The 27,452-nt window shown below is 35.4% G+C and overlaps 1 protein-coding gene across 1 annotated transcript; it reads left to right on the top strand.

Annotated features, from left to right (window-relative positions):
- The first annotated feature begins 314 nt into the window (after positions 1 to 314).
- LOC145668746 (elongation factor 1-beta'-like) lies at positions 315 to 27,452 on the top strand. Its single transcript, XM_081736876.1, is given in 5 exon segments — positions 315 to 484; positions 19,233 to 19,467; positions 23,654 to 23,843; positions 27,222 to 27,283; positions 27,286 to 27,452. Coding segments are annotated over 5 exon segments (660 nt in total). The 5' UTR covers positions 315 to 404; the 3' UTR covers positions 27,379 to 27,452.

The following is a 27,452-nucleotide window of genomic DNA, read 5'->3' as shown; positions in this document are numbered from 1 at the left end:
TTTCGAACTAATATTCGCCACAAATGAGAAAACAAGGAACTTAATAATGATCTATGTAATTTGGCTTCTCACTTGCATGGTTCTACTATATATAATCTGCCTCAAGAAAACGACATTAATATTCAATGGATAGCAATACTGTCTCATATTCTTTCTAAGTAAATATTATGTTATTAATTATAATATGTAAATATTTTCATGTAATATAGATGGAATAAAAATTTAAATTAAAATTTTAAATTTATAGAAATGAATATGTTTAATGTTAGTATCGAGTTCGTTCATTAATCAATGTCAAATAAACATTGACTTCACTTGTCTCTTCCTCTTGCGGCTGGGTTGTTGGTGCTGGAAAGTATAACTGTTTTGGTAACATATTTAAGAAGCTTAGACTATTTAAAACAATGACAATTGGTGATTTGAAAACTGAACAGGGTGTGAAAGCCCTTAATGAGTACTTGGCCGATCGTAGTTACGTTGACGGGTGAGTATATCTAATTAGTTTTAGGACGAAAATTGCTTCGATGAAACTCACGTGGACATAACCAAGCACGTCTTAGTATTTTAATCGCATGGCAAGTTATTTTTTTAAATAGTTTAAGAAGAAATGGACATTTGTGTATGTTATTTGGAATATATTTGTAGAGTGTATGCTATAAGGGTATTCGTTGTGTTTGATAATTCTGTTGACGTTAAGATTAATAAAATAAGTTTAGTGACAAGATTATATTGCTTTTGTATTGTAAATGTCAGTTGCAACAAATTTTGTCACGAAGGGCATAGTGCTTCAGTGATAGAACACTCATCTGCGAGAGGTCTCAGGTTCGATCACCGCCATGCGAATTCTTGGCTAACATTTTGTCTGCGAGAGAGATTTGATTCCCGGTACGAGCTCATGGTTCGGTTCCCATGTTAAGCTGTAGGTCCACGTTTCATGTAGCTTAGCTGCTGAAAGGAACGCTGAATTGAAACTCGAATCAAACCGATCATGACCACGGATTTTCTCGTAGTTCTCCTTTTTCTATCCCGGTGGGAGCACTATTGTTTGGATGTCACATTACACTGTAGGTTCATGTCTGTTAAGCTTTTGTACTGAAAGTGACGCTAAACTCAACTTCAAGTAAGCGTTTCTTCCCAAATTGGTGCGGTCCTTGTTTAGTGGGCCACAGATTTGTAAAATTTACAGAAAAATAAATAATATTTTAATAAACCAGTGCGTAAATAATCGGAATAAGGTGTGAGGTGCATATCTATGCAGAAATATATTAACGAAAGCCCGGGTTGATTCATAACAGCAATTGAGCATAGTATATACAAGGTGTTTCAAAACAACGATGACAATGTTTGGGAGGTGATTCCTGACATCAAGATAAGACGAAAAGTATAGACCAACCTGGTTGCACAAATGCTTCCTTTCGAAGTTATAGGCTGCTGAAAACATGAAAAAATGTAGTTTAAATGCCCATAGCTCCAATACTATGGGATCTACCGTAGTCGGATCAAGACTTCACTTATGAATTGGTATGTCCACTCCGAATATCCACGTTTCAGAATCCTGTGGTACTTATGCAATAATTTTGATAGAGGTAGTTGGTAAGTCATTTCACTTACTTGCCTGTAGCCAAAGTGCCTCTATAAAAATTGTTACGTGAGTACCTTACGGTTCTGTATTTTTGGATAGCGGACATGTTAGTTCCTAAGTGAAATCTTGACCCGACTACTGTAGGCAGGGTTTGAAAAAACCCGGGCTTTTTTGAAAAAGCCCAACCCACCTGGGCCCATATGGTTTTTTTTCGGGTTTAATTGGTTTTTTCGAAATATTTCAATGTCTTTGGGGTAAAAGTGTTAAAATGTGATTTATATTTCAAGATTGTCATTGTCACAACTTACAACAATTTTCTACTCACAGCCGTTTTGAAAAAAGGTCCGCCATTTTGAAATTTTACATTCGATCTCCGAGAAAATCTATACCGCAAATTTAGCATATCTTGTGCTTCCACCATCAAAATTTCAACTTAAAAGACTGAAAATTGCGCTTCGTAGCGCAGATACCCGCTGTTTTGAAAAAATGGCCGCCATTTTGACATTTTACCTTGGTATGCTGCCAAAATCTATACAGGAAATTTAGTGTGTCTCGTGCGTGTACTCTGAAAATTTTTAATTAAAAGGACGAAAGTTGTACCTTGTAGTGTGTGTGGTAGAGGCAGAGGCAAATTTTTACTTTGAGCCAAACAGTGACTTCAACCGATTCATGTGATCCGATTCCGGGAGCAGTTTAGGAATCATTCCTAAACTGCTCCCGGAACCGGATCACATGAATCGATTACGATTACTAACACAGTGAAAGTAATGTACGATGTTAAGAATTATACTATAAGTACAAGGGCCACAATGTTACTATACAATGTTAAGAATTATACTATAAGTACAAGGGCCACAATGTTACTAAACATCAATTCAGGTGAAGCGGTGGCTATGAATTTTCAGATCTAAATGGGGGGGGGGCCACCGGCCCCCAGACCCCCCGCTCAAGTACCATAAAAACATCCAAAATAATAATAATTAATCACACCACTACTATAAAGCTAAGATAAGAAGGGAAAAATTAAAAAAAAAAAAACACTCGTCTCTAATCATAAATCAGTGCATGACAAAGAAAAAAAAAATTACATCTCAACAACACAATAGGACAAGCAGCAGCAAACCAAATACTTTGCCTAATACTCAAATGCGAAACAAATCAAGAATAAAAATAATATGAATTAAAAAAAAGAAAACACTCACCATTTCGCCATAGAACACTCATGAATAATGAACTCATAACTGCTGATTCCACACACAAAAAAATAAGATACCAAGAACACATGCGCAATACTCAACATTACTCAAAAATGTTCCTTTCCGCACACACGTCGTTTTATTAAACCGAGCACACTTACTATTATTACAAACAAGAAACCAATAAACGTCCACTTTTACAATAGGTCGAAAATATCTTCAGCTTTAGACCACAACTATGATAGGTTTTCTCTAACTCAATTCAACCAATTCAATTATGCGCTTCCCGCATGCAGCACACACATACATGCACACAGAACATGTGACCACAGATCACATAGCATGTGACATCACACTAACAAACTACCATATGACTACACAGACACCTAGTGGGAAAAATATGAACTAAGACGTCACACCAAAGGCACGAACAGTTCCAACAAGTGACTCACGCACATACAGTTCCACGAAGTAACTGAACCTATAAGAACCGACTAAAGTCACAGTTGGAGTCAAAGTAAAGACTTACCGAGGCGGACAAACGAATTGAGTTGATTTTGAGTTTAACGTCCCTTTCAGCAGCAAGGCTATATGAGACGGGACGTACTGATTCAAGTGAAATCCGAACCACATGAGCTCCCTCCGGGAAGCAAACCCAGGTCACTCACGCCGAAGACGCGTACACTAACCGCTTAGTCATGAAGGACCTCGGCAGACAAATGAACAAATGTAAATCATGTCATCCAGAAGCCTGACTGACGGTCGCCAAAAGGGGTCTATTAATTTAAAACAAAGATACAATTCATGTTGTATGAAATAAATAAATGTTTCAAAATGTGTTACACAAAATTAACATCTTCCAGCGTAAATAAACCTACCATATTTTCTCCATGAGAATACGGAACACCTCAGATCCCCCCACTCAACTTTCCAACACAATGAATTGAACTATAGTCTGGTTATGAACAAAAGTGTAATAAGCCGCGGTGGCTCAGTGGTAGAGCGTTCACCTCTGGAGCATGGGGTCCCTAGTTCGATCCCAGCTCGCGCCAAGTGAGCTTCGTGGTGGACAAAACACCTTGTGCGTGGATTTTCTCGGGATTCTCACGTTTCCTCCCACTTTCTTCATTCAGTCATTTCATTCTTCATCATCACCGTCACCTAGAGCATAGCTGGCATAACCGTGAGACTAAAAGATTTCATTTTATTTATTTATTTATTTATTTATTTTTTACAAGAATATAATTGGCGAAAATTCACTAAGCAGCAGCTGCTTTTCTCTCTTCGTACCCTGCAATTAATTGTATAGACTAAAGATGCCTAAAAACTTAAGATGTGCTATAAAAATGCTTTACAGGAAAACAATATGCAAATTATTTAAATCAGTGGTACAATCTACCTTCAATATTCGCGCGTTTAGCAATATTTATTTACATGGCTGTATTTGCCAAAATTACGTTCGCCAGTTTAATCTGATGAAAAGCTGATTTTTTCTCCCTGTGTCATGTGTAATTGTCATGACCAGATTTACATTTTCCTAAGACCTGAACCAAAGCACAATTCTGTGCCCCTGCCTCTGAAAAAGATTATAATTCTTGTTAACTTATCTAATGTGTTGCTGGAGAACAGGTCAGCCATCTTCCCTGTGTTTGTAAATGTAGAAACACTCAAAGCCTTTTTTGGTAATGTTCCAGAGAGTATCCGAGTTTCCATCAAGTTCAATGGAAACAGTAGCATTGCAACAGTCACTTTCGCCATTTTTCCAAACTTTTTTCTTTAAAAATGCTATTTATGACGTAAAACAAGTAAGCGCCCATGACTGAATACGTATCAAGTTCTTGAGATAATTTGCTATGTCTACATTTATCAACTCCCTTACTAAGCTGTTCCATTGTTCACTTTTATGTGGAGATCTATTCGGATTTTCTTGACTAATAGTTGATGTTTCCACACTTAGTTGTGAGACCTGATTTCAGTTCCCATTGTGTTCCTACGATGGCTCAGCGTTGAACTGTAGATTCAGGGCGAACAGTCAGTCATTTTCTAGAAAATTTCGCATTATATAGTGTATAGGCAGTCTTTGTATGAGATATCCTTGTTACTTTAAGAAAATGAAAAAAAGATAAGTATTTTTTAATCTGTTTATTGTTGATTTGCTTTGCATTGTTGTATTTGAATTTCTCATGTAGCCCAGATTTGAATTTCTCATGTAGCCCAGATTCTTACTATTACTGCCATAGGTTGTCACAGCTACTTAATAACCAAAGGCCGACAATGATTGGAATAATGATGTTTTCTTTCTTGACTCCCATGACCGACTTTCTTGACTCTGCTATACCGAGTTCGAGCACTGACCACATGCGGGCCCTGCAATGCTTCAGCACAGGATCTCAGTATAACAGTCTGATGATACTAAAGTCCGGAAAGAGGAACTCAAATCTGACCCAGAATCGAAATGGGACACCGATCTCCCAGGGTCCACTAGAGAGCGATCACCCATTGGGTAAATAGGGCCTACACCTGGCTTTCATTCTACTGCATGCCAGATCCAGGACCTTCACACCCAGTAGTAGAACCTTACTCTCGTGTACGAGGTGTCCGTAAAAATTAATATATATATATACAGTGGCGGATCCAAGGGGAGGGTTATAGGGGCTATAGCCCCCCCTTGACGCTCAGGTATACACTGGATAAAATGAGCTTCAATCCTGCTTTACACTGGATAAAACGGTAAAATATGGTTTAGCCCCTCCCTTGATCATATCCTGGATCCGCCCCTGTATATATATATATATATATATATATATATATATATATATATATATATATATATATATATATATATATATATATATTAAAAAGGAATAATATTAAATTTTGATACTCGAAGTGCAACTAATCAGAAGTAATAAGGATCGGGTAGACCATGGACAGGAAGAACATATCATACAGCCAACTCCTTTTGTTTACATTACAAATATATGCCTTGCACAAATTGCCATGTTTGAATTACACGTTATTTGCTATGCACTCTTGCTTTGAAACCTATTGTTTCAAATCTACTTTGGTTTATGTAAATAAAGTGAATTACTGGATTATTTTTTATTTATATTCTAAACAAAACACAGTGTGATAAATAATAACAAGTGACTGTTATACTTATTTATGTATCTACAACATTCAGGTAAAAAAAAAAAAAAAAAAAAAAAAAAAAACGCAATATCATCACTAAATTGCTTGGCTCGTAAAACTGCTGCACTAACATATATTCTCCTTAGATCTATCGAACTAGGGGCTTTTAAGATGTCAGTGCCAAGATCCCCTTTTCGCATTATCACAACAATACTCTTATCTCAACAGAACACTGGACATTTTTTTTTTTTTTTACATATAAGCACAATAATTATTATTCAATAAAGAAAATGCACTGACCTTAACCCAACTATAAAATATAACTACACACTACAATATTACTATTATAAATCTCTTTGCCCCCTGTCTTAAGCCACAAATCAATTCGCTTATATGAAAATATCGTTCGGAACCAAGCACAGCAGGAAATATTTACACTGAAACTCAGTAAACAGCACATATTTTCAATTTTACTTACATATGATTCCCAAAGCAAAGTAAGAATTAGCAGCCTCTCATGCTTTCATCGAAACCTAAGATTTCGCGGCATCACTTAATTCAGAATTAAAAGGAGTAACCGAAATAGGTCATACACTAAACATAATTAGCATTAAACCATGCATGAGCTAGCGACACTTGGAAACGAATGAAACGCTTACTGGGGAATCACATCAACTAAAACAGAAAGCTAATTAAAAGCATAAGATGGAACAGAAATTTTCTAGTGCAAGGGTATAATTTCTCTAGAGGCGATAATTTTTTATGTATTTCTCTACTATAATCTTTTTTTATTTACATATTACTATTTATCCACATAAATTTACTTTAGGTTAGAATTTCTTATACAGAATACTAATTTTGTAACGAATGTTTTTCTACTCCCCAAAGGTATAAAATTTTAAGATTACATTGCAAAATGAATTAAAATGTGGCACCAAAAGGAACTACTTTCTTACAACAAAATGTTTTTCGTCCCTTTACTCTTCGCGAGATTCCACATTATTTTGAAATCCTCTTAAAAGCCAAAATGTAGAATGAATCAAATTTCACTGTTTTAGATAATCCCAAGATTTTTAACACTTCAGGAAACTGCAATTATGATACTAAAATTTACCAAAGAACTTGGCTCCTAATTGCAAAATGGCTCCTAATTTTCTATTATCGGATACTTCCTGTAGGGTGGACTGCTGATCAACCACTCTTCCGTCCAATTTCTGGTTTAAGACAAGTGCATCCACAATTTCAGACTGGTACTTGATGCAGCCATAGATTTTTTTCATTCTCTTAATTCTTCAGTCTCTTAATGTTCGGCAAAATATGTAAAATGAAATAATCCAGATTGTTTCGAATGATAACCGCATCCATCATGGTGTCCAACAGGTTTTCAAAGTCCAAAAGGTGAATATAAACGAATTTCAAGATTCCCGCGTTGTATAAACTGAGTGATTTTGAATTTACTGACTTTAAGAATAATGTGATTAATTTTTCAGTCCATAACTGTTTCAAATGCGCGAATAAATTTAATTACAGCTTGCTCCTTCTGTTTTACGTGACGCTAAACTATCATCTACGCTTCACTTAGTGCATTATGGGAGTTGAAAAGCTAACCAGAGAGATTCTATTTTGATGTAGAAGATATACTACCAATTAAAACGTAACACCTAACTAGATCCCTATAAGAAATAATTCATGACTGACTGAAACGATTTATCCTAAATTTATTATTGAAGACTTTTTTTCCACTATTTTTCCCGAGTTAGAGACGAAATACAACCATCCTTTACTTTTCCTCCTGAAAGGCTATATTCTTTCGAAGACTAAGCTAACACAATACATTATTTTATATAAAGAACACTTCAAATAAAATAATTTTATCATGTAATAAAATAATTAATTTTACCAAAACCTAAGGGTTTCAACTTTCCTTTCTATATTATATACACTAACGTGAACAACCAGAGAAAAATTGAAGAATGAACAAAATCCTGATTGCTGAATCTCGTTAAATGTATCTTTCTCCCAATGTTCCTCGTATAGAAAGTGTTTAAAAGAAACTATTTCCTGTACCGTAAAACACAATTTGGTACGTCTAAAGTTGGACGTAACATCCTCCCGACGCTCGGGAAAAAAGTAGGTAAACTGGAAAATTCTGTTTAGAGAATTTTTCTTTCCTCGCTTCCTTAGCAGTTGTCTGAAATTAAATTCCCATCTTTTTCGATGTTCCATCCTGGACATGGTGGCCTTTTTTTGGATATGGTGGTCCACTACTATACTTTTTTTTTTTTTTGACCACTTATCATACACCGAATGAAAGTAATTTTCCCAAAATAGGGAAAAATTTCCTATTCTGAAAAGTTTCGGTCTTTTCTTTTTCTTTCGTCTGTTCCTCATTTCTACTCGAATCGTTGAAAAGTTCAAGCATCGTTCATGTCTACTAACAGACTCCTTCTTTCGACAAAGTACGCCACTGAATCTATCTGTCGTGTATTCTTTTAACACGCATATACTGTCACTGTTGATTTCCAATTCATACAGTAAGAACTCCCAAATGTGGTACATGATTTCCACCTATTCCTTCGTCTTTCAGTAAATTTTGATCTAATTGAAAATTTAATTTATTAATTTGGTTCGAAATTAAATTACTACTTTGCAGGGAAGGAGTATAGTCATCGCTCCTCATTAGTGAGATACCACCTACATCAGCTCCCGCAGTTTTGAATTGAACTTTCGAGTGACGGGGCCCCTTACTTTCCGAATACACTGTATCAGCAATACTTCCTTTATTCCCAATCTGAGTCGTACACTGAAACTGACTCTGTAATAAACAAACTTTACTAACACCTAATTCCGAACTGTAGGTTGTTGCTTCGCTCTTAACATTCAACCATACTGGAAGTGCCGATATTTCCGATCTCTCGGTAGTTCTCTTTGTTTTTCTACTTGATATCTCAAGCGAAATTCCTACTTTCACAAAATAACTATTACTCTCTTTCTGCAGTGTTTTGTCACCGTTACGCATATACTCGTTCCACGAACATTCAGTGTAACCCTTCATGCTACCGTGTATCCAGTTAATTTTATCCAAACTAACATCCTCGAGTTGTGACTTTTCTTCTTCAGGAACATCATCCCTCGAACTCGTTTGCTGCATTGAAATTCAACTTTCAATGTCAACACATCAGTGCTACCAATTCTTTCTTTACTACAATAATTCGCCTGAAGGACATTTATCTGAGCTTATTCCTTAGATATCTCTTCATTCACATCGAAGGAGTTTACATCATTGTTACCCAATAGACTTGTAACTAAATCTTTTCTAGATATGCTTTTGTTTTCTTTACCTTTTTCCTGTATACATACAATCTGTATTAATACTGAGGAAAACATTTCGTACAAGCGTTTCAAAAAAATTCTTCTCTTCATCTTTAGTTTTACTGTAATGTACTCATCCTTAAATTCGTCAAAATAATTACCAAAGTCATTCTTTATTCACCGTTACTACATATTCATCAGTACTACATAACATTTCCCAACCTACCTACGATAACATATCTGAAGAAAAATTCACACTCGTTCCTGTAATTAGCCATTTGCATACCAGTTACTTTTATTAAGTTTACTTTCTTCTTAGATGTTTCAGTACTATTTAAAAGATTATCCTTTTCCTTTGGCACGATCCAATTGTACGTAATAATCGTATCACTTTCGTTTAGAAGCACACCTTTATTTCTAATAAGCAGGGTTTGCCCAAGTGGGCCCAGCCCGAAAAAACCCGGTGGGTTTTTTCGGGTTGGACCCACCTGAAAAAACCCACTTTAAAACCCACCTGGGTTTTTGGCCTATTTGTTAGTATATTATTGGTACAACTAAGGTGATCACATTGTAAGTGCTTTTCATCAGATTTTAGATTTTCCTTGGGCGAATTAGAGGCTTTCACGTTAAGGTAGACAACAACATTCAACATACGACCCTTAAAGTTCTGAATGCACTGAATGAATTAAAAAAAACCTTAGCTTGAGATAGTTATAGAACAAATTAATGTATGGATTATGTTGATAGCCTATTTGAAGTAAAATAAGCAATTTTGTACTTTAGAAAATATTTTCCGTGAATAGTTTGCTCGTCGACTCGGCGACACCGAGGGACGTTATCACTCATACGTTTGATGGGTTTAAGGTCATAGGTGCCAGTTCTAATAGTACATATGTAAATACATTAGTAAAACTATTAGTATTATTTCTTACCTTTGATATAAAACACAAGTTTCTTCAACTAAAATTTGGTTCTCCAACAATAACAGTTTTGCTCAGTCATTTGGTGCTACTCTTCAAATAATTATTTTGTAGAATCAACACCAGCAATAGCGTAACAATTTTTGTCAAATTTAAGAAGCTTAATGCTCGGGGTTCCGAAGACTATGTACCGCTTACTATTTCAAGTGCTGAGTTCAAATTTCCGTACTAGTGGAAGTTTTGATGTACACGCCGTGAAAGAAGTGCTCGGGAAATTAAACGCAGAAGGATAGGAAATTAATACTTCAAGAATAAAACTATTTTACGCTTAAGCCTGCCATACGTCCCGTAAAAAACGGGACAGTCCCGTTTTTGGGCCCGAGTGTCCCGCGTCCCCGTAAATTTAGTCGTGACAGGGAAATGTCCCATATTTTTAACTCCGTTCCATTTCTGCTATCAATATCAGCTTATTCGAAAAGTGAAAAAAAAATCTGACATTGGCTGGAGATCCTGTAATTAGTGAATGAACAGTGCGCTGTTGCAGGTAACAGTTTCGAGGAAGTTATTACGCCACTGTTCGACTTGATAGCGAGCGAAATTTGCAATGCTACTTTTTTCATTGCACTTTATGGAAACTCGGATACTTTCCGGAACATTTAAAAAAAATAATAATAATTTTGGCAAATACAGCCATGTAAATAAATATTACTAAACGCGTGAAGAATATTGAAGGTAAATTGTACCACTGATTTAAATAATTTGCATATTGTTTTCCTGTAAAGCATTTTTATAGCACATCTTAAGTTTTTAGGCATCTTCAGTCCATACAATTAATTGCAGGTTACGAAGAGAGAAAAGCAGCTGGTGCGTAGTAAACTTTGGCCTATTCTTGAAAAAAAAAAATGAAATCTTTTAGTTTTAGTCTCACGGTTATGACTGCTAGGCTCAAGGTGACGGTGATGATGAGAAATGAATGAAATGACGGAATGAAGAAAGTGGGAGGAAATTAAGAATCCCGAAAAACCCACGCACAAGGTGTTTGTCCACCACAAAGCTCACTTGGCGCGAGCTGGGATCGAACTAGGAACCCCATGCACCTGAGGTGAACGCTCTATCACTGAGCCACCGCGGCGTATTATACTTTTGTTCATAACCAGACTACAGTTAATTGCATTGTGTTGGAAAGTTGAGGGGGGATCTGAGGTGTCCCGATTCTCATGGAGAAAATATGGGAGGTTTTTTACGCTGGAAGATGTTAATTTCATTTAAGACATTTTGAAACATTTATTTATTTCATTCATATAACATGAATTGTATCTTTGTTTTAAATTAATAGACCCCTTTTGGTATTCATATTTGGTGAACGTCAGTCAGGATTCTGGATGACGATCTACATTTGTTCGTTTGTCTGCCGAGCTCCTTCATGGCTAAGCGGTTGGTGTACGCGTCTTCGGCATGGGAGACCCAGGTTTGCTTTCCGGAGGGAGCTCATGTGGTTCGGATTCCATGTTAATCTGTAGGTCCCGTCTCATATAGCCTCGCTGCTGAAAGGGACGTTAAACACAAAACCAACTCAACTCGTTTGTCTGCCTCTACCACACACACTACAGGGTACAACTTCTGGCCTTTTAAGTTAAAATTTTCAGAGTACAAGCACGAGAAACTTTAAATTTCCTGTATAGATTTTGGCGGCATACCAACTTAAAATATCAAAATAGCGGCCATTTTTGTCAAAACAGCGAGTATCCACGCTACGAAGCGCAATTTTCAGTCTTTTAAGTTGAAATTTCGACGGTGGAATCACGAGTTACGCTAAATTTGCTGTATAGATTTTCTCGGCAATCGAATGTAAAATTTCAAAATGGCGGCAATTTTTTCAAAACAGCAGTGAGTAGAAAATTGTTGCAAGATGTGACAATGACGATCTTGAAATATAAACCACATTTTAACACTTTTAGCCCAAAGACATTGAAATATTTCGAAAAAACCCGATTAAACCCGAAAAAACCCAATTAAACCCGAAAAAACCCACATGGGCCCAGGTGGGTTGGGCTTTTTCAAAAAAGCCCGGGTTTTTTCAAACCCTGCTAATAAGTAATCTGACATGTGCTATGTTAGGTTCTTCTTTCACCTCTCTAATTTTCCACCAACTCTTTAATTTTGGCTTTATCATAAAGTGTTCCCAGGTACCTAACTAATTTCACTCTGCAATGTGATATATTCTTTCCTCAAGGACTTCGCGTCATTGTCACTTGGTTTTTCAGATGTCGCTCATGCTACCATGATCAACCAAGATCAGTGGTTGCCAATTGTTACTTTATAATGAAAATGAAAAAAATATTATTATTATTATTATTTAAAGTAACATCATCTGTCCGAAGTCTCTCAAAGATGTGAAAAATAGACTTGCTGATGGTTTCCGATCAATGGAAACGTATGCTCATCATGTGGATGGGTAAATTTAACAAACAAAATCAAAAAAATGTAATAGTACGTCTCTGAATAATGTCCTTACTTATACCTAGTAAGGAAACAGAAAACCCCTAACACACCAGTAGAGAGTTTGGCTAACGATTTCATTATTCATACTAGGTCTAATACTTCTTGCACTCTGTGCAACCTTTTATCTATGATGGTGAAGCACAAAAACATTGCACTCTGCGCGAAAGTAGGCTATCGACTTTGCAGTCCATCCAGTCTCTAAGAAAAATGCAGTTTTCATCCATGCCCAATCACTCCCTAAATGTAGCAGGACTAATTTCTGGTATCATCAGATCTTAATTTTGGATTCTTAGAAAAGGGCTTCGTCATGGTTAAATGAATAACAATCCGACCTTTAGTTGGGAAACGTACCTTCGATCGCCATTGAGCGAATTCATGCCATGGTACATTTTTAAAATTCCCGTTTTAGCCGATATGAAAAAAAAAAATCGCCAAAGCACAAGTGTATTCGAACAGAGATGCACGAGCTCTTTGTTAAAATAGCTTGTAAGAAAATTAAGTAAATCAGGTACTTACCAGAAAAGTAAGTACTTACCAGGTTAATGGAAACACCTGAAAAAAGTGCAACTTACTAGATTAATGTGACGTTGAATCACATTTTACCCTCAGACTAACTTTGATGTGACGTGGAATGGAGTCATAGAGGTCGAGAACGGTAGGAAATGAAATATTACGCAATTCCACATGTAGTGCATTACTCAGTTACGTGAGAGAGGATGGAGTTGGAAATTGCACCAAATTCTTGTCTCCAGAACAGACTATAAATATTCAGTTATGGTTAGATCCGGGGATTGGGCAGACCAAAGGAGGTATTCCAACCTCATCCCGATGTTCCTCAGATCATGCTGCAATAGCTCCAGCTATATGAATGGGCACATTATCATTGCCTGGAAACGTCTGCACCATAGGATGCATATAGCCTTTAAAGTGGCAATATAATCACGGGCAGTGACGCGACTGATATGTGTCGTCTCTTTAATAAGGAGTATTATCTCTTGATAGAAAAAGTTGTCTTGTCTTTTAATAATAAAAGAGATTACGATCTAACACTATTAATTGTTTATGAGTTATTTAATGGTTAAATGAAAAGAGAGATGTTTTAGCTAGATGTATTTAATTGACAAACTAATTAATAATCACATAACAATGAAGTTAAAAGAATGTTCTACAACATAGGCATTACATTAGAGGACAAATTCATTATAGTTTATGCTTTATACACTTGAACATTGTATCATTTTACAACAAAGATTTACATAAGATAGTATGTACAAGAAGTGCATTACTATCTTACATAAACAAGAGACATTAGGTAGTATAGTGTTTTTATATAACTGAATAAAGAAGAATGAAGTACGTGATAATTTACATTGTTGTCCTGTCGGGAAAACCTCCAGTCACTATCAGCCTGGTCATAATCAAAAATATTAATCAAAAAATAATGAAAAGGTAAATTTAGGTTACACCTGGGGTGAAAGCCAAGTCGTTCAAATGACAATGATAAAACCAAAACAAAGAATCCAAAAGAATAAGCAGAGTAAGTGTAACTAATGGTTCTCGAGCTCATTGTTTGTACTTAACAAACTTGCTGACTTTCACACTATACGTCATTACTTATGATTTCTGTATTCCTTCTATTCTGATGTAACTATTCAAATTTCTGGTTATAAATTAAATAGTATAAAACAGGGTGGATTGATTTAAATCAGTCTGATTTAAATCACGATTTTAATCAAGATTTAAATCACTTGATTTTTTAAATAAAAATCGTTGATTTAAATCAAATTCCGAAATGAATTAATTTTAAGTGAAAGTAAGTAAAATCCCGTTTCTCTTCTGTTATTTCGATTATGAAAGATAATAATCATAATACAATGATACTCAAATGTATGTAAGCACAGTATGAAAACGAGTATTATGTAGGGAACGATCAGGGAAAATCCCGTTTGAACGGGTTACGGGTGAACCCTGCTTTCTTCTCTTTGTAACACAGGGTTTTAAAATCTCTATTCCAACGGGGAAATCACCATGGACATTTAAGATGAAAACTCTTTTGTGTCCACGTCCATTTGTTTGTTCCCAGATAATAGGGGCGTATTTAGAGGGGTCCGATCCCCTCTCCGAAACAAAAAAATAAAAAAATTAGATTTTAAACTTTTGGGCGAAATTTATGTACTAAATACATAGAAGTTCCTCGGGATCGTAATACGACCAATTTTGGATACGTAAAAATATCGAATAATACTTTTGAAAAGTGGATACTTGACCCCATTGCAGAACATGCCGCGATCTGCGATGTGATCGCAGAAAATTTGCCGCGCCTGTGCAGGAAAAATTGTCAGAGGAAATAAAATAGCCAACAGAAAAGTATAAAAACGTGCCTGCTATGTATAGATGTCTTAAATGCACTGACAACTCGCATTTGAACTGTTTTTCACGTGACATAAAGCACATTTTTAACAATCAAGTCTTTCTTCTTCTGGAACTGATCATCTTGATTTTTTTTATTTTGGAATTCGTGCAGAAAATTCTTGCAGGGAATTCGTGATATTATTCAGTCCAAACTCTTATCGTCACGAATTGTGTCGAGGAATTTGAAGCTTTAAAATATATAAAACGATAATTATGCCTGTTGTGCTGTATTGTTGTGAAACATGGTCGCTTACGCTGAGGGAAGAACGCAGATTGAAAGTATTTGAGAATAAAATCCTGAAACGAATATTCGGAACCAAAAGGAACGGAAATGAGGAATGGCGAAAACTTCATGATGAGGAACTGCATAATTTATATCGCTCACCAAACATTGTTAGGGTCATCAAATCTTGGAGACTAAGGTGGGCAGGACATGTAGCGAGAATGGAAGAAAGTAGGAATGCTTTCAAAGTTTTAACTGGAAGTCCAATCGGAAAACGACCATTAGGAAGACCTAGGCGCAGGCGGGAGGACAATATTAAGATGGATCTCGCAGAAATAAGAATACAAAATAGAAACTGGATTCAGTTGACTAAGGATAGAAGTCAGGAGAGCTTTTGTGAACATGGCATCGAACCTCCGGGTTTCATAGGTCATAGAGTAAGTTAGTTAATTTTAGGCGAAATTTATGTACTTTATATGTATTTCGTGCCGCTAGCTAGTTCCAATAGTTTAAAAATATCCCCTGCCAAATATCAGTAACTTTCGTGAAAAGAAAAGTGTCATGTTGATATACATTGCTGTACTTTCTCCTTAATGCTTAAGAAACATTGTTTGGGATTGAAATAGGTTAACGATTGGGAATTAATTCAAAATTAAAACCCAATACTTTTACTTAAATGACATAATTAACATTTAATACTAATTCCTAATGTTTTTTCTTCAGTTCGCGACTCGTATTATACGAAGAAAAAGATTTGATTTAAATCAAAAAAATCGATTTAAATCAAAAAAATCAACAAAAATGATTTTTTTGAAAAAAATCATGATTTTTTTCCACCCTGGTATAAAATTTTAATTTCTAGTATTACAAATAAATGATCTGGATATTTTATTAAACATGACAGATGGATGTTGACACAGACTCACTAAAAACCAGACTATTACGGCAGAGTCGCCACATTTGTTTTACGATTGAACGGAGATACTTGAGATCATACGCTTCTTTGATCATCTGCCACACCTGAATTCAGCTAATGGCTTGAAGTAAGGTGAACAATGGTTCATATGACCATATCACATGTTTCGAATCATTAGCAGTCTATATTGATTTGTGGCACCATAGGCGGTGTGCAAAAATGTTACCAGCGGTTTCACCCGTGAAAGCCGATCCCGTATGTCGTCATATAACTCGCGGGGATTGTGATTAGCGATACAGTCTGTGGGAAATGGTGCTTTAGTTCCTTCGTCACTTCTATTGTAGTTGCACAACGGTTCTTGAATTCTCTGCAGGACCTGTCAGTGAGGGTTTTCTTATGATTACTGTTGCTCTATGTCGATGTGGTTTTGCTACCATCACCTTGGACACTGTCTCTCGCTACACACAGAGCTCCTTCGTGGCTAAACGGTTAGCGTACGTGCCTATGGCGTGGGAGACCCGGGTTCAATTCCCGGCGGGAGCTCATGTGGTTCGGATTCTACGTTAATCAGTAGATCCACGTCTCATAGCCTCGCTGCTGAACGAGACGTTAAACTCAAAAAATCCAGAAATCTCTCGCTACACACTCAACATACCATCCACGTTCGCACCACATAACCGAACGCCTACAGTTGCTCTCTCAAAATGAGGGACGTCTGCTCAGTTCACAGAACACTGCCGTTCTACTGCTCCTCACGTAATACAGAGTTCTATGTAACATACCACCATAAGCAGACCGGGGCTGCGATCGTCACTTGCAGACTGAAAACATCTGACTTTTTTCCCCAACTTCAGGGGTTTCCATCAAATTGATAAGTATCTGTATGATGCTTCTGCATTGCGTAAGGTTAGTGTAAAGGGACAAGTTTTGCCAATAGATATCACTACAGTCTTCGTATATCTTCCGTGTATTTTTTTACCTTTCACGAAAATTTACAATTTCTTTTATAAATTTCAACCTAGAGACTTCAAATTTTTAGAGAAGGAACTTCATAACCTATTAAAGGGAACAATCCGTGCCGATTTTTTTATTTAGAATTTTCTTCATTGTTAAAGGTTTGGATATCCATTTCAACAATCAAGCCATTTCAACAATGAAGAAAATTCTAAATAAAAAATCGGCGCGGATTATTGCCTTTGATAGATTATGAAGTTCCTTTTCTGAAAATTTGAAGTCTGCAGGTTGAAATTTGTAAGAGAAATCGTGAATTTTCGTGAAAGATAAAAAATACGCGGGAGAGATACAAAGACAATAGTGTCATCTATCGGCAAAACTTGTCCCTTCAAACCAATCTTATTGAGTGATTGTTCATTACAATATTGAATACAATGAAGATAGATGATCCAAGAATTAGCATTGTTGGGATTTTGGTGAGCCCTATATTAGTCTAAAGAAAATCGAGCAGCAGTTCGAACTCTGAATCCACCCCAACCATATAAACAATTTTTGGTTAGAGTACACTTATACAATAGTATTAAACTTTCTTTATGTGTGAGTGTTAAATGCCTCTAATTGTGCAGTTAAATGGGATAAATTTTACTACCCAATAGAAGCAGTATTAGGGATAAAACAATTTTATTTCAGTCAGTGAATCCTAATATTAATTCATGTCAAGTATAAAGAATTACTTTAGTAAGTTGTCTTTATTGATTACAAGAATAAGTTCCTCAACGTAATATTTTGTATTACTTCCAGTAATAGTTGCTAATTGTAGTTACAGGATACATATTTGAATAACTTAGGGATAAAAAGACTTTACCATGTGTCCGAGGAGCAAAAACCCCTCCATTAGTTTCAATGCTCTCTGACATCTTTTTCAATGTCTTCAACTGCACTGCTAGACTGATAATATGTAGGTCGATTCCTTCTTTCTGTATAAACTTTTCTTTAAGAGGAATAACGAATTTCACTAAGTCTTCTCAGGCTATCAGCCAGGTGGAGGCATTGACATCCGACGTTTCGAATGCAGACATCGCATTCATCTTCAAGGAAGAAATTTCAATATTCACTTAAATAATAATAATAATAATAATAAAAAGTGTTAAACGAGGTCTCTTGATAAAATACATTCTAAAGTGGAAAAGGCATTTCACTTTGTAAGTTGTATTTTCCCACTATACCATGTGAACTTAATTTTTCTCTTAATAAAAGCCTCCTCAACAACGCAGCTTGTCAGATGTCAGAAAGCATCGAAACTGTTTGGAGAAGTTTGTTCTGCGGATACCAAGTAAGGTCTTTCTGTCCATAATTTACTTATTGTAATTACTTGTCGAGCGTGTGGAATACAATATTACTCTCACGTAGTTGTGTTACTTCCAATTTTTCTTGTATTTCAAATGCATCACTCGGTCATTTTTTTTTTCTCTTTCTTTTCGAGGGTATACAAATAGTGAAGTCCTTTTCACAGCGTGTTCTTAACATTGTTTTCTTGTGTCAACAGTGGTAATTCAACATTTATCGTATTTTTTTTTTTTTTTTTGATACTTGTTGTTGCCTACCTTTCCCAATGTATAGCTGTCTCTTACTTTCAACATTAACCTATGCATTTATTGCTTAAGGTTAGTGTACCAACAGAATGTAGTAATACCTTCTTTTTTATAATATAGAATTTAGTAATACCATTTTCTTTAAAAACACAAAAATAAGATACTAATGAATTGTTAGTATACTAACTTTAGGGAAATATACGCATAGTATTTTATGTTGAGAAAGTAAGTTAGGCTGCTATAAGTATCGAAATAAATAAATAAATGTTGAATTACCATTGAGAAGAAAAAAATGTAAGAACATGTAAAAAGTTGTTTGTCCCCAAAGAAGAATGACCGAGTGATTCATTCGAAATAAAGGGAAGAAAAATTGGAAGGATCACCTCTACATGAGTAATTCTATTTACTGAATTCATAGAAGTTTAGGTACGTATGACTGTTATATTCCTCGAAAAGTTTCCGTGTTGTGATTTTCTTTCTTTTCTTTCTAGCTATCAACCAACCCAAGCTGACACTACTGTATTTGAGTCCCTTTCCAGCGCACCATCTCCAGCAACTCCTCATGCACTAAGGTGGTATAACCACATCAAATCGTATGGTGACGAACGAAAGAAGTTTCCAAATGGAAAAGCACCAGCTGAGTTCACTTCATCTTCACAGAGTGCAGGCGGCGATGCCAAGAAAGATGATGATGATGATGTAGACCTGTTTGGCTCAGACGAGGAGGTGAGAACAATTTTGGTGTTTTGAGCATGTTGATGTATAATGTTGGACTACATAAAAGTTGTTGCAACATTAGATAACTTTGAAGGTAGTTGATAGAAAGCTAGAAATGCTGGTAGGAACCAATCTCTTAGTTTATATTCTTTAGCTGTAAAGCCATTTGCTGCCACATTTATTTCCTTTTTGTCATGCATATTTTCGAACAATATATAATTATACATTATTCCACATTAGAAGTTTCTAACCTTGGTTCTTTGGGAAGCTGGTAAAATAATTACAATAGAGCAACGAAAAAGCACAAAAAGAATAACAGGACATTATATATGGTTGCTGTTCTGACCATGGTTTTAGTTATCTACGAGTCCAAATAAAACTAATTTTAGAAAAATATATGGTATAATATAAATCCGGGGAATTAAAAACACACACACACACTCTCTCTCTCTCTCTCTCTCTCTCTCTCTCTCTCTCTCTCTCTCTCTCTCTCTCTCTCTCTCTCTCTCTCTCTCTCTCTCTCTCTCTCTCTCTCTCTCTCTCTCTCTCTCTCTCTCTCTCTCTCTCTCTCTCTCTCTCTCTCTCTCTCTCTCTCTCTCTCTCTCTCTCCCTCTCTCTGACTGACTGAGGGATATGATAAACAACATTTGATTTCATTATTAATGATATAGGATATATTCTAATATAGAAATCAAAACCTACCTTTGTACCCAGTACTACTACCTTCCCATATGAATTAATTTTCCTCTGTACTTCAGCCCTTTTGAGGGTGTTGGACACGGGCTTTTTTCTGCTAACTTGGAAACACTAGTACGGCATCTGTGGGGGGATCCCCCAAGTATTGCATAAAGAAGAAACATTTTATACTTTGTACACTCTAAAGCTGGTATTGTCAATCCATTATCTAAGACGAACTGATATTAATTGATGATTTCATATTGAGAAATTTTATTTACTTTAGCACTTTTTACAGTTTGTGTTCTCTTTAAAGACTAAAGATTTTCCTTCTGCAAATGAGTGTGTTTTGTAAGCATGATATGAGTTAAATGGGTAGCTACAATTTCTTAAAATTAAAAATACAATTTCTTAGTTTCATCAATATGTTGAAATATTTTAATGCACACTGTTTTGTGTATATATCGCTGGAAATGGACACAGCACTAACGTGTCTGGGGAGAGAAGAATTTTTCCTAGTGTGTGTACATGATAAAAAAAGTTCTATATTCAGAAAGATGATTTTCAATTTTCATAACTCTAAATTATTTTCATGTAAGAAAAGTCATTTTCACAGTTTATACTATGAAAGGTAATGACATGTTTGTAGATTATTTAGTAATCTGTCAGTTTTACCTCGTATCTTCCTTACTTGCGTCCAGAATTTCAGGGAAAAGTAGTCATTCTGTCTATTCCAAATTTGGAAACAGATAACTGGAGTATTCCATCAGTTCTTTTCATAAGCGTCCACTTTCATTAGTCATCCATGTCCTTTGGTTTAAAGGGCATAACCGTAGGATGTAAAACTAGAAATTTCACTTCATTTCATGAAAGCGGCGACTGTTGTTGCTGCTTCTCTTATTGCTGTATCACCATCTGTGGTGCAGTCTTGTAATCTCTGTTATAGGCAGGGAACAGCCTGTACCGTAAGGACTGATCTTGCATGGTAGTCTGTGACCCTTCCAACTACATCAGACTATTCGTGCCTTGTAACCTGTGTTAACAGTAGATACCGTTACTCATAATCTCGGTGTTGCATAAGGACGCAAAACTCAATCAACTAGTTTATTATTATTATTATTCTATTGCTCAACTTTTCATTACTTCCTTTTTTAGTATTATTTCTCTCCACAAATTGCCTTTATCCACTTCAGTTATTTTTACATCTCATTTTTTTTCAATTGTTATTATATTTGCTGTGTTCCAAGTTTTTCAGCAATATCCTGTGGGTATACCGTTTCTCCCTATCTAGCATTTTCTCATCTTCAGTTAAATTGACCAGACCACACACACATCTGAGGACTGCTTCAAGCATCGTCGATTGTCACCATATTTTCTTTGTTTCTGTGCTCTAATGATGAGACGGAATATTGAAAACATACAAACTTTCTAGTTTCTTCAGTCTGTTTTTATCTGTAACTACAAAGTACTTTGTAATTGCTAATGACAGTAAATTGTTTATCATGTTAAATTAATGCTATGATAATGTTTTGCAGGACATATGACTCATATGTAGATCTGGTAAAGAGCGCGTCTGCCGTTCTAAATATCCACAATCGGAAACACTTTGTTCCCCTTGTCATGGATTCTTATATTCATAGCATCAGATTTCATGGCTTGTGACGATGTAATCCATTAATGATGGATCCAACTCCAAGGATTTCATCAACTCTGTGCAGGACTCGACCCTAAGCTTTTAGCTCTTGAGCTATAGAATGAAACATAAATCTTCATTTTTCTCATATCTTCTTTCAGGATGTAGCGAATCGTTTCGCAGGTGATGTGCAGCAGCACAGTCTCTATCATGCAGACGGTCTGACGGAGATCGTTTACGCTCCACGTTATCCTCTGAACGACTGGTTGATGGATATCCTTTTTTGGGGTAATTAGGAACGTCTTCACGTTCGTCATTAAATAGGGTGCACCTTTCAGACACACGACCACGAGATATGGCATTCTCGCAGTAAACAGTTCTGATCATTTCACAAGTTTGTGTAACTGATGTCACTAACTTACAGCAACACGTAATGTACACCTTTTGTTCCATGTCATAATTTGTGACAATGGGGATCAGTGTTTCGTGTGCTCATGCAATGGGCTGAAATATTCTCTTTACCAAATCTTAGTATATCCTTTTTTTAAAAAAAACATTATAACATTAATTTCACCTGGAAAACAATTTTCTGGCAACAGCTACATAATCCGCATCAATTTTGGAACTTCGTCAAATCCTATATTATAAAAATCTCATATTTTTTGATTTGTATGTATCTCTCACATTTTCATTCTATCAATGCACTGTCATTCACTTGAATTTATTATCCGCCTCTTTAAACCTAAAGGACATAGCTGTGAGATTTTAAATTATAAATTGTACTTCAAACATCTTCCAGGGAGAATTAGCAGATTTTCTTGATGAGATTTTGTAACAAGTCTAATGTATTCGTTACCAATGCAAGCTAGAGTATATATCATATAATATGTAACTTACCTTTGTGTCACTATGTTTTTCTTTGTATATATATATGAAATAACAATGAAGTATTTCAATCCTTACAGGGATATTCGGGATCAATTTCTCTTTTTCGCCCAATAAAATACAAAAACCGTTATTTATGAACTGCTGTTCTATTCAACTTGTGAGTGGACAAACATAAATTACGCTGAGGATTGATTAACACGAGTGTTTTTTTTTTTCTTTTTTTTTTTTCCTTCCTTCGGAATACTGTGGAGTGTTATAGAACAATACAACAAGTAAACCCAAACAAAGTGAGTTAATAGGTTTTCAGCGAAAAAGAATGAAGATCTGCGATAAGTAAAAACATAGATGTTATTTAATATATAGACAAGAGAAACACGGCAGTACAAAGGTGAATCCAGTATGTCTGATGTATTCAGTTGAGAGAGAAATATACACGTATTGAAACTTTTTTGTAGTATGTATTCCAGTGTAGGGAATTTCGATTATGATATTAACAAGTTTGTTGACCTCATCATTGTTTACCGTGCACACGAAATACTAATCTAAGTTAATTTTCAGTCATTTGAATGAATAACTAAATAGTTTATTACTTCATATGTTATTGCCTATATGCGATGGTTGTGGCGATCGTAAGATATTTTGTAAAATGAGAAAAAGCGTGATATAACATGTTACTTATTCGTTGAAAATTAGAGTATTATTGATTATAGGCTTTGTGTTATACACACCGCAAGATAAAATTGTGATTAGTTCCATTCTTGCTCAGGTCTGAGGAAGGTTGCAGGGAACACTTAAACATACAGTTAATAGTATGTTAAATGTTTAACGTAGTAAATAATTGATATGTACAAGTTATTATAAGCATGCATCAGTTCATACCCTTAAATAATTAGGGTAATAAAAGTATGAGATCCAAACTTTGTTTTTATTTTTCAAATACTACAATAAGAAGAAAGAATTTTGTTGTACTCATGAAATTGTGGCTGTTTCTCATGATAGGATGCTGAAGCTGCAAAAATCCGTGAACAAAGGCTTGCAGAATATCAAAAGAAGAAATCAAAGAAACCGGCCATTATAGCTAAATCAAGTATTGTTCTTGATGTCAAACCATGGGATGATGAAACTAATATGAAAGAAATGGAAGAAAGGGTTCGATCAATTCAAATGGATGGTCTTGTCTGGGGTGCAGGTGAGTTAGTGATTTATTGAAATTTTGTTAAAAGAGGAGTATGTAACTTTTACTTAAAAGCAGTTTTGTATGTAATTATGAAGAATCTTCGTAGAAGTCATAATATTGAAAAGTACCGTAATTTAAATTTCATGATTGGATTAACATAGTTATACGTTCCGTTAAATATGTAGAAATTCAAAGTTTTTTTTTTTTTTTTTTTTTTTTCCAAGACATTAAGAGTTTGGTTTATATAATATATATAAAAAAGCAGATGATCTACCCTATATTTGCTATTGGGCATGAGCAGTACTCGAAAACTTTCGTGAAAAAATTAGGCTCCATAATAATTCAAATCCAATTTAATACATAAACCTACATGGCGTGGCCTTAAATTAGCCAGGCGCATATTTCCAATCGCTATGGCAACCTGGCGCCAGGGGTTTTTCGTGCCCATGTTATAAGTATGAATTAACTTGATTCGTTCTTTGGTAATTTAACAGAGAAGACACTTGAATAAAATGGAAATAAAGGGGAAAGACTGAACACGGAAATAAGTTACTTGTCAATTGCTTCGAAATGGATAGACCTGTCTAAGTTAATTTTCAGTCATTTGAATTAATAAAGATGTGACTTATTACTTCATATATTACTGCCCATTTGTTGACTGTTTTGCCGATGTGAAGGTATTTCATTAAAAAAAATGATAGGTTACTACTGGTTGAAAAGGAAATACATTATTATAGAATATAGACTTAGTTTTAATTTTCTAAGCTGTTAAATAACATTAAAAAATTTTTTTTTAAAAAAAACTAAGACATTGACGTTCTGTCTACCGCTACTATTGCTGTCAAGATTATAATAGTAATTATTAGCAGTTAACGCTGCGATCAGTCTATCAACATTCCTATGAATGTGTTGTTTTTGGCCTTGAAATTCATCTGTAATAATTCAGCTTTACAATTTGGCAATGTAAACAGTAAGTATAAAATATATATATCTATTTGTGTAAATGTGTTTGTTCTTCGTCGTAGGACACAGCTTGTTACCAGCTTTTGATGTGTGGTTCATTTACAGTAGGTCAGCTGTTACGATAATGCCAAAATAGCCTTATACTGCTGTTTTCAGAAAAGTTTATACTGTTCTCTGTAAGAGTCAATATATTTGTAAAGTTTCTTGAAAGCTCTAAACGTGTCACTCTATATGTTCCGACAGTAGTGGCGTAAGAAAAATGTAACTGATTATTCTTGTCAAAGGACATTTTTACTTCAATATAAAAGTACAGCCGTTCACATTTGGACAAGTTACGTTTTGCTTTAATACAGATACCACCTGAAAGATTTTGTTAAGATTAACTAATCTAACATTCACCTATAATGTGCCCTGAGAATCCTAATAGGACTTTTATATTTCTAGTATAATTTCAGCAACCAATCTTGATGCCTTCGACGGCAGTAATGAAGAGCATCGGCTTCATAATTTTTTATTTTTTATTTATTTATTTTATTTTATTTTATTTTTTTTACATTTTATTCAACCTAAACCTATTTCGATACAAAACACTAAAATCTCCAAAGTTATCAAAATTTTAGTGATCACTACGCACACTAATTCACAAAGAGTTTCAGTATAACCGTATTCTATAATGTACTTTGAATGGGACGCGTGTATTACTTGCGATTAATGCCTCTCAAATGGAAATACAAGCAGGTAGATTACATTACCCATTGGTACCAGGAAGGACCAGAATTCAATCCTCCCTCTTCTCTGGGTCAACCTGGGTTTCCATGTTTGAGTTCGACTTCGGCATACCGTGGGAATCGATAACTTTGAGATCTTGTACTCCAAGGGAGAGATAAGGTTGCCTTATAACGCTCGGGTGCCGTCACTGTATATGATGAGAGGCCTCTACTTGCTTGGAAAGCTCCCTCTACTAGTAAGTAAAACTGGAAAACAAAGGGCCTGTCTAGAGTCTGGTGGTTTGAACACTAAAGCTGTCGAGTGTAATGGGCTTAATTCATTTTTCTCCCTCCCTTAAAGGAGGTCTTTTAGTATGTAAACTCCTTGGCTGCGGGAGTTTTTAGAATTTTGGTGCTGTTACTAGAATCTGATAATGTAGTATATTACGGACTGGCCATATGAAAAGGCTGGTCCAAAGGATAGGACATTTACCGAGCCGAAAACGAGTGAACAGCGAGTGCAAAACCTGCTTGTCTTAAATATTTCCCTGGACTTGGGTGACTATATTACTTATAAATTTTAAGCTACTTATAAAGTTGAATCAACAACACTTACTTTTAGCATCCCGGTGTAGACGAGTATTAAATCTTACGTTATTTGCTTTTTTTTTCTTTCTTTTTTTATGACAAGATACTGTACCTTTTCTATTTTATTTATTTTTTATTATTTCTGATAATTCTACATCCTTTCGATTCAGATTTCTAACGTTTCATTGCTATTGTCATATCTCTCTCCAATTGACTTTTCCGTACATCGTTCAGCAAACTCACTACTTGTTTTGGTAACTATTAGTACATTAGAAATTTCAAAGGATTGGCTAGAAACTTAGTAGCATAATGAAAGGCCCTTCTAATTGCTCCAATGCAAGCAGAGGATTTTATCGTGGTGAACCTTGGCTTGTATTTTACTGGTTGATTCTTTTTTCAATTTTCATTCGTCCACACAGGCTTGGGACTGGCAGTAGTGGACATCGAAGGTTGAAATCGACAAATGGCTTAAGATAGGAAGTGGCATTATCAAGCAGTCACAAGTGTACTTGTAAGGCTCACAGACGAGGATAGGACAGAAACTGAGAAATAGCGGGTTGCATGTGAATAGAACTGGGAAGTAACATAGCGTATTGCACGTGAAAAGTAGTGGATAGCAACTAGTCACCGTACTCGAAGGGAACTAATCATGCATTCAAAATATCTTCAGCATAAAGAATATGACGCATTATAACCAAAGATTTCATTTTATTTTTAATGTAAGTTTACCATATGTATTATACTAAATCAGAAGCTTCACTGTATTAATCGGTGTTCAGAAACAGTTTCGGAATCGGGCAAATAGTTATGATGTATTTTCGCAGATTCGCCAGTTATATCCGTCCAGGTCGTTATAAAAACCGCACTTCTCTGGTAAAACATTGTTTCACCCTAGCTGCTGTATTTCGGTTAAGGGTTACAAGTCGTGTGTGGAGCAGTCACTTTAGAATATTAATAAAAACGGACTCTGTGGAACAGATGTACCAACATTTACTAGAGACAAGTCATATTCCAAACATATGAATGCTAATGTTTCTCTTTTAGTTTTAAAGTATAGGTTTTGAGTTCATTTACGAAACCACAAAATAGCTGTAAAGTATAGCGAAATGAGTTACTTTTTCTTTTCTTTCAGCTAAATTGGTTCCTGTTGGTTATGGTATTAACAAACTACAAATTATGTGCGTTGTAGAAGATGAGAAAAGTATCTGTTGATTCTACTGACAGAAGAAATTCAAAATTTTGAAGACTACGTTCAGTCAGTAGATATAGCTGCGTTCAACAAAATTTAATGGTTTATGGTTGATCCACTTTTTTCCTTGTATAAAATTTTATAAAATATATGATTTCTGACACTTGTTTCTAA

Source organism: Thermobia domestica, chromosome 13 (assembly GCF_964235325.1).
Source record: "Thermobia domestica chromosome 13, izTheDome1.hap1.1, whole genome shotgun sequence".
Classification (NCBI taxonomy): domain Eukaryota; kingdom Metazoa; phylum Arthropoda; class Insecta; order Zygentoma; family Lepismatidae; genus Thermobia; species Thermobia domestica.
The sequence above is the reverse complement of the archived record's forward strand: the minus strand, read 5'-3'. Positions and strand labels throughout refer to the sequence as shown.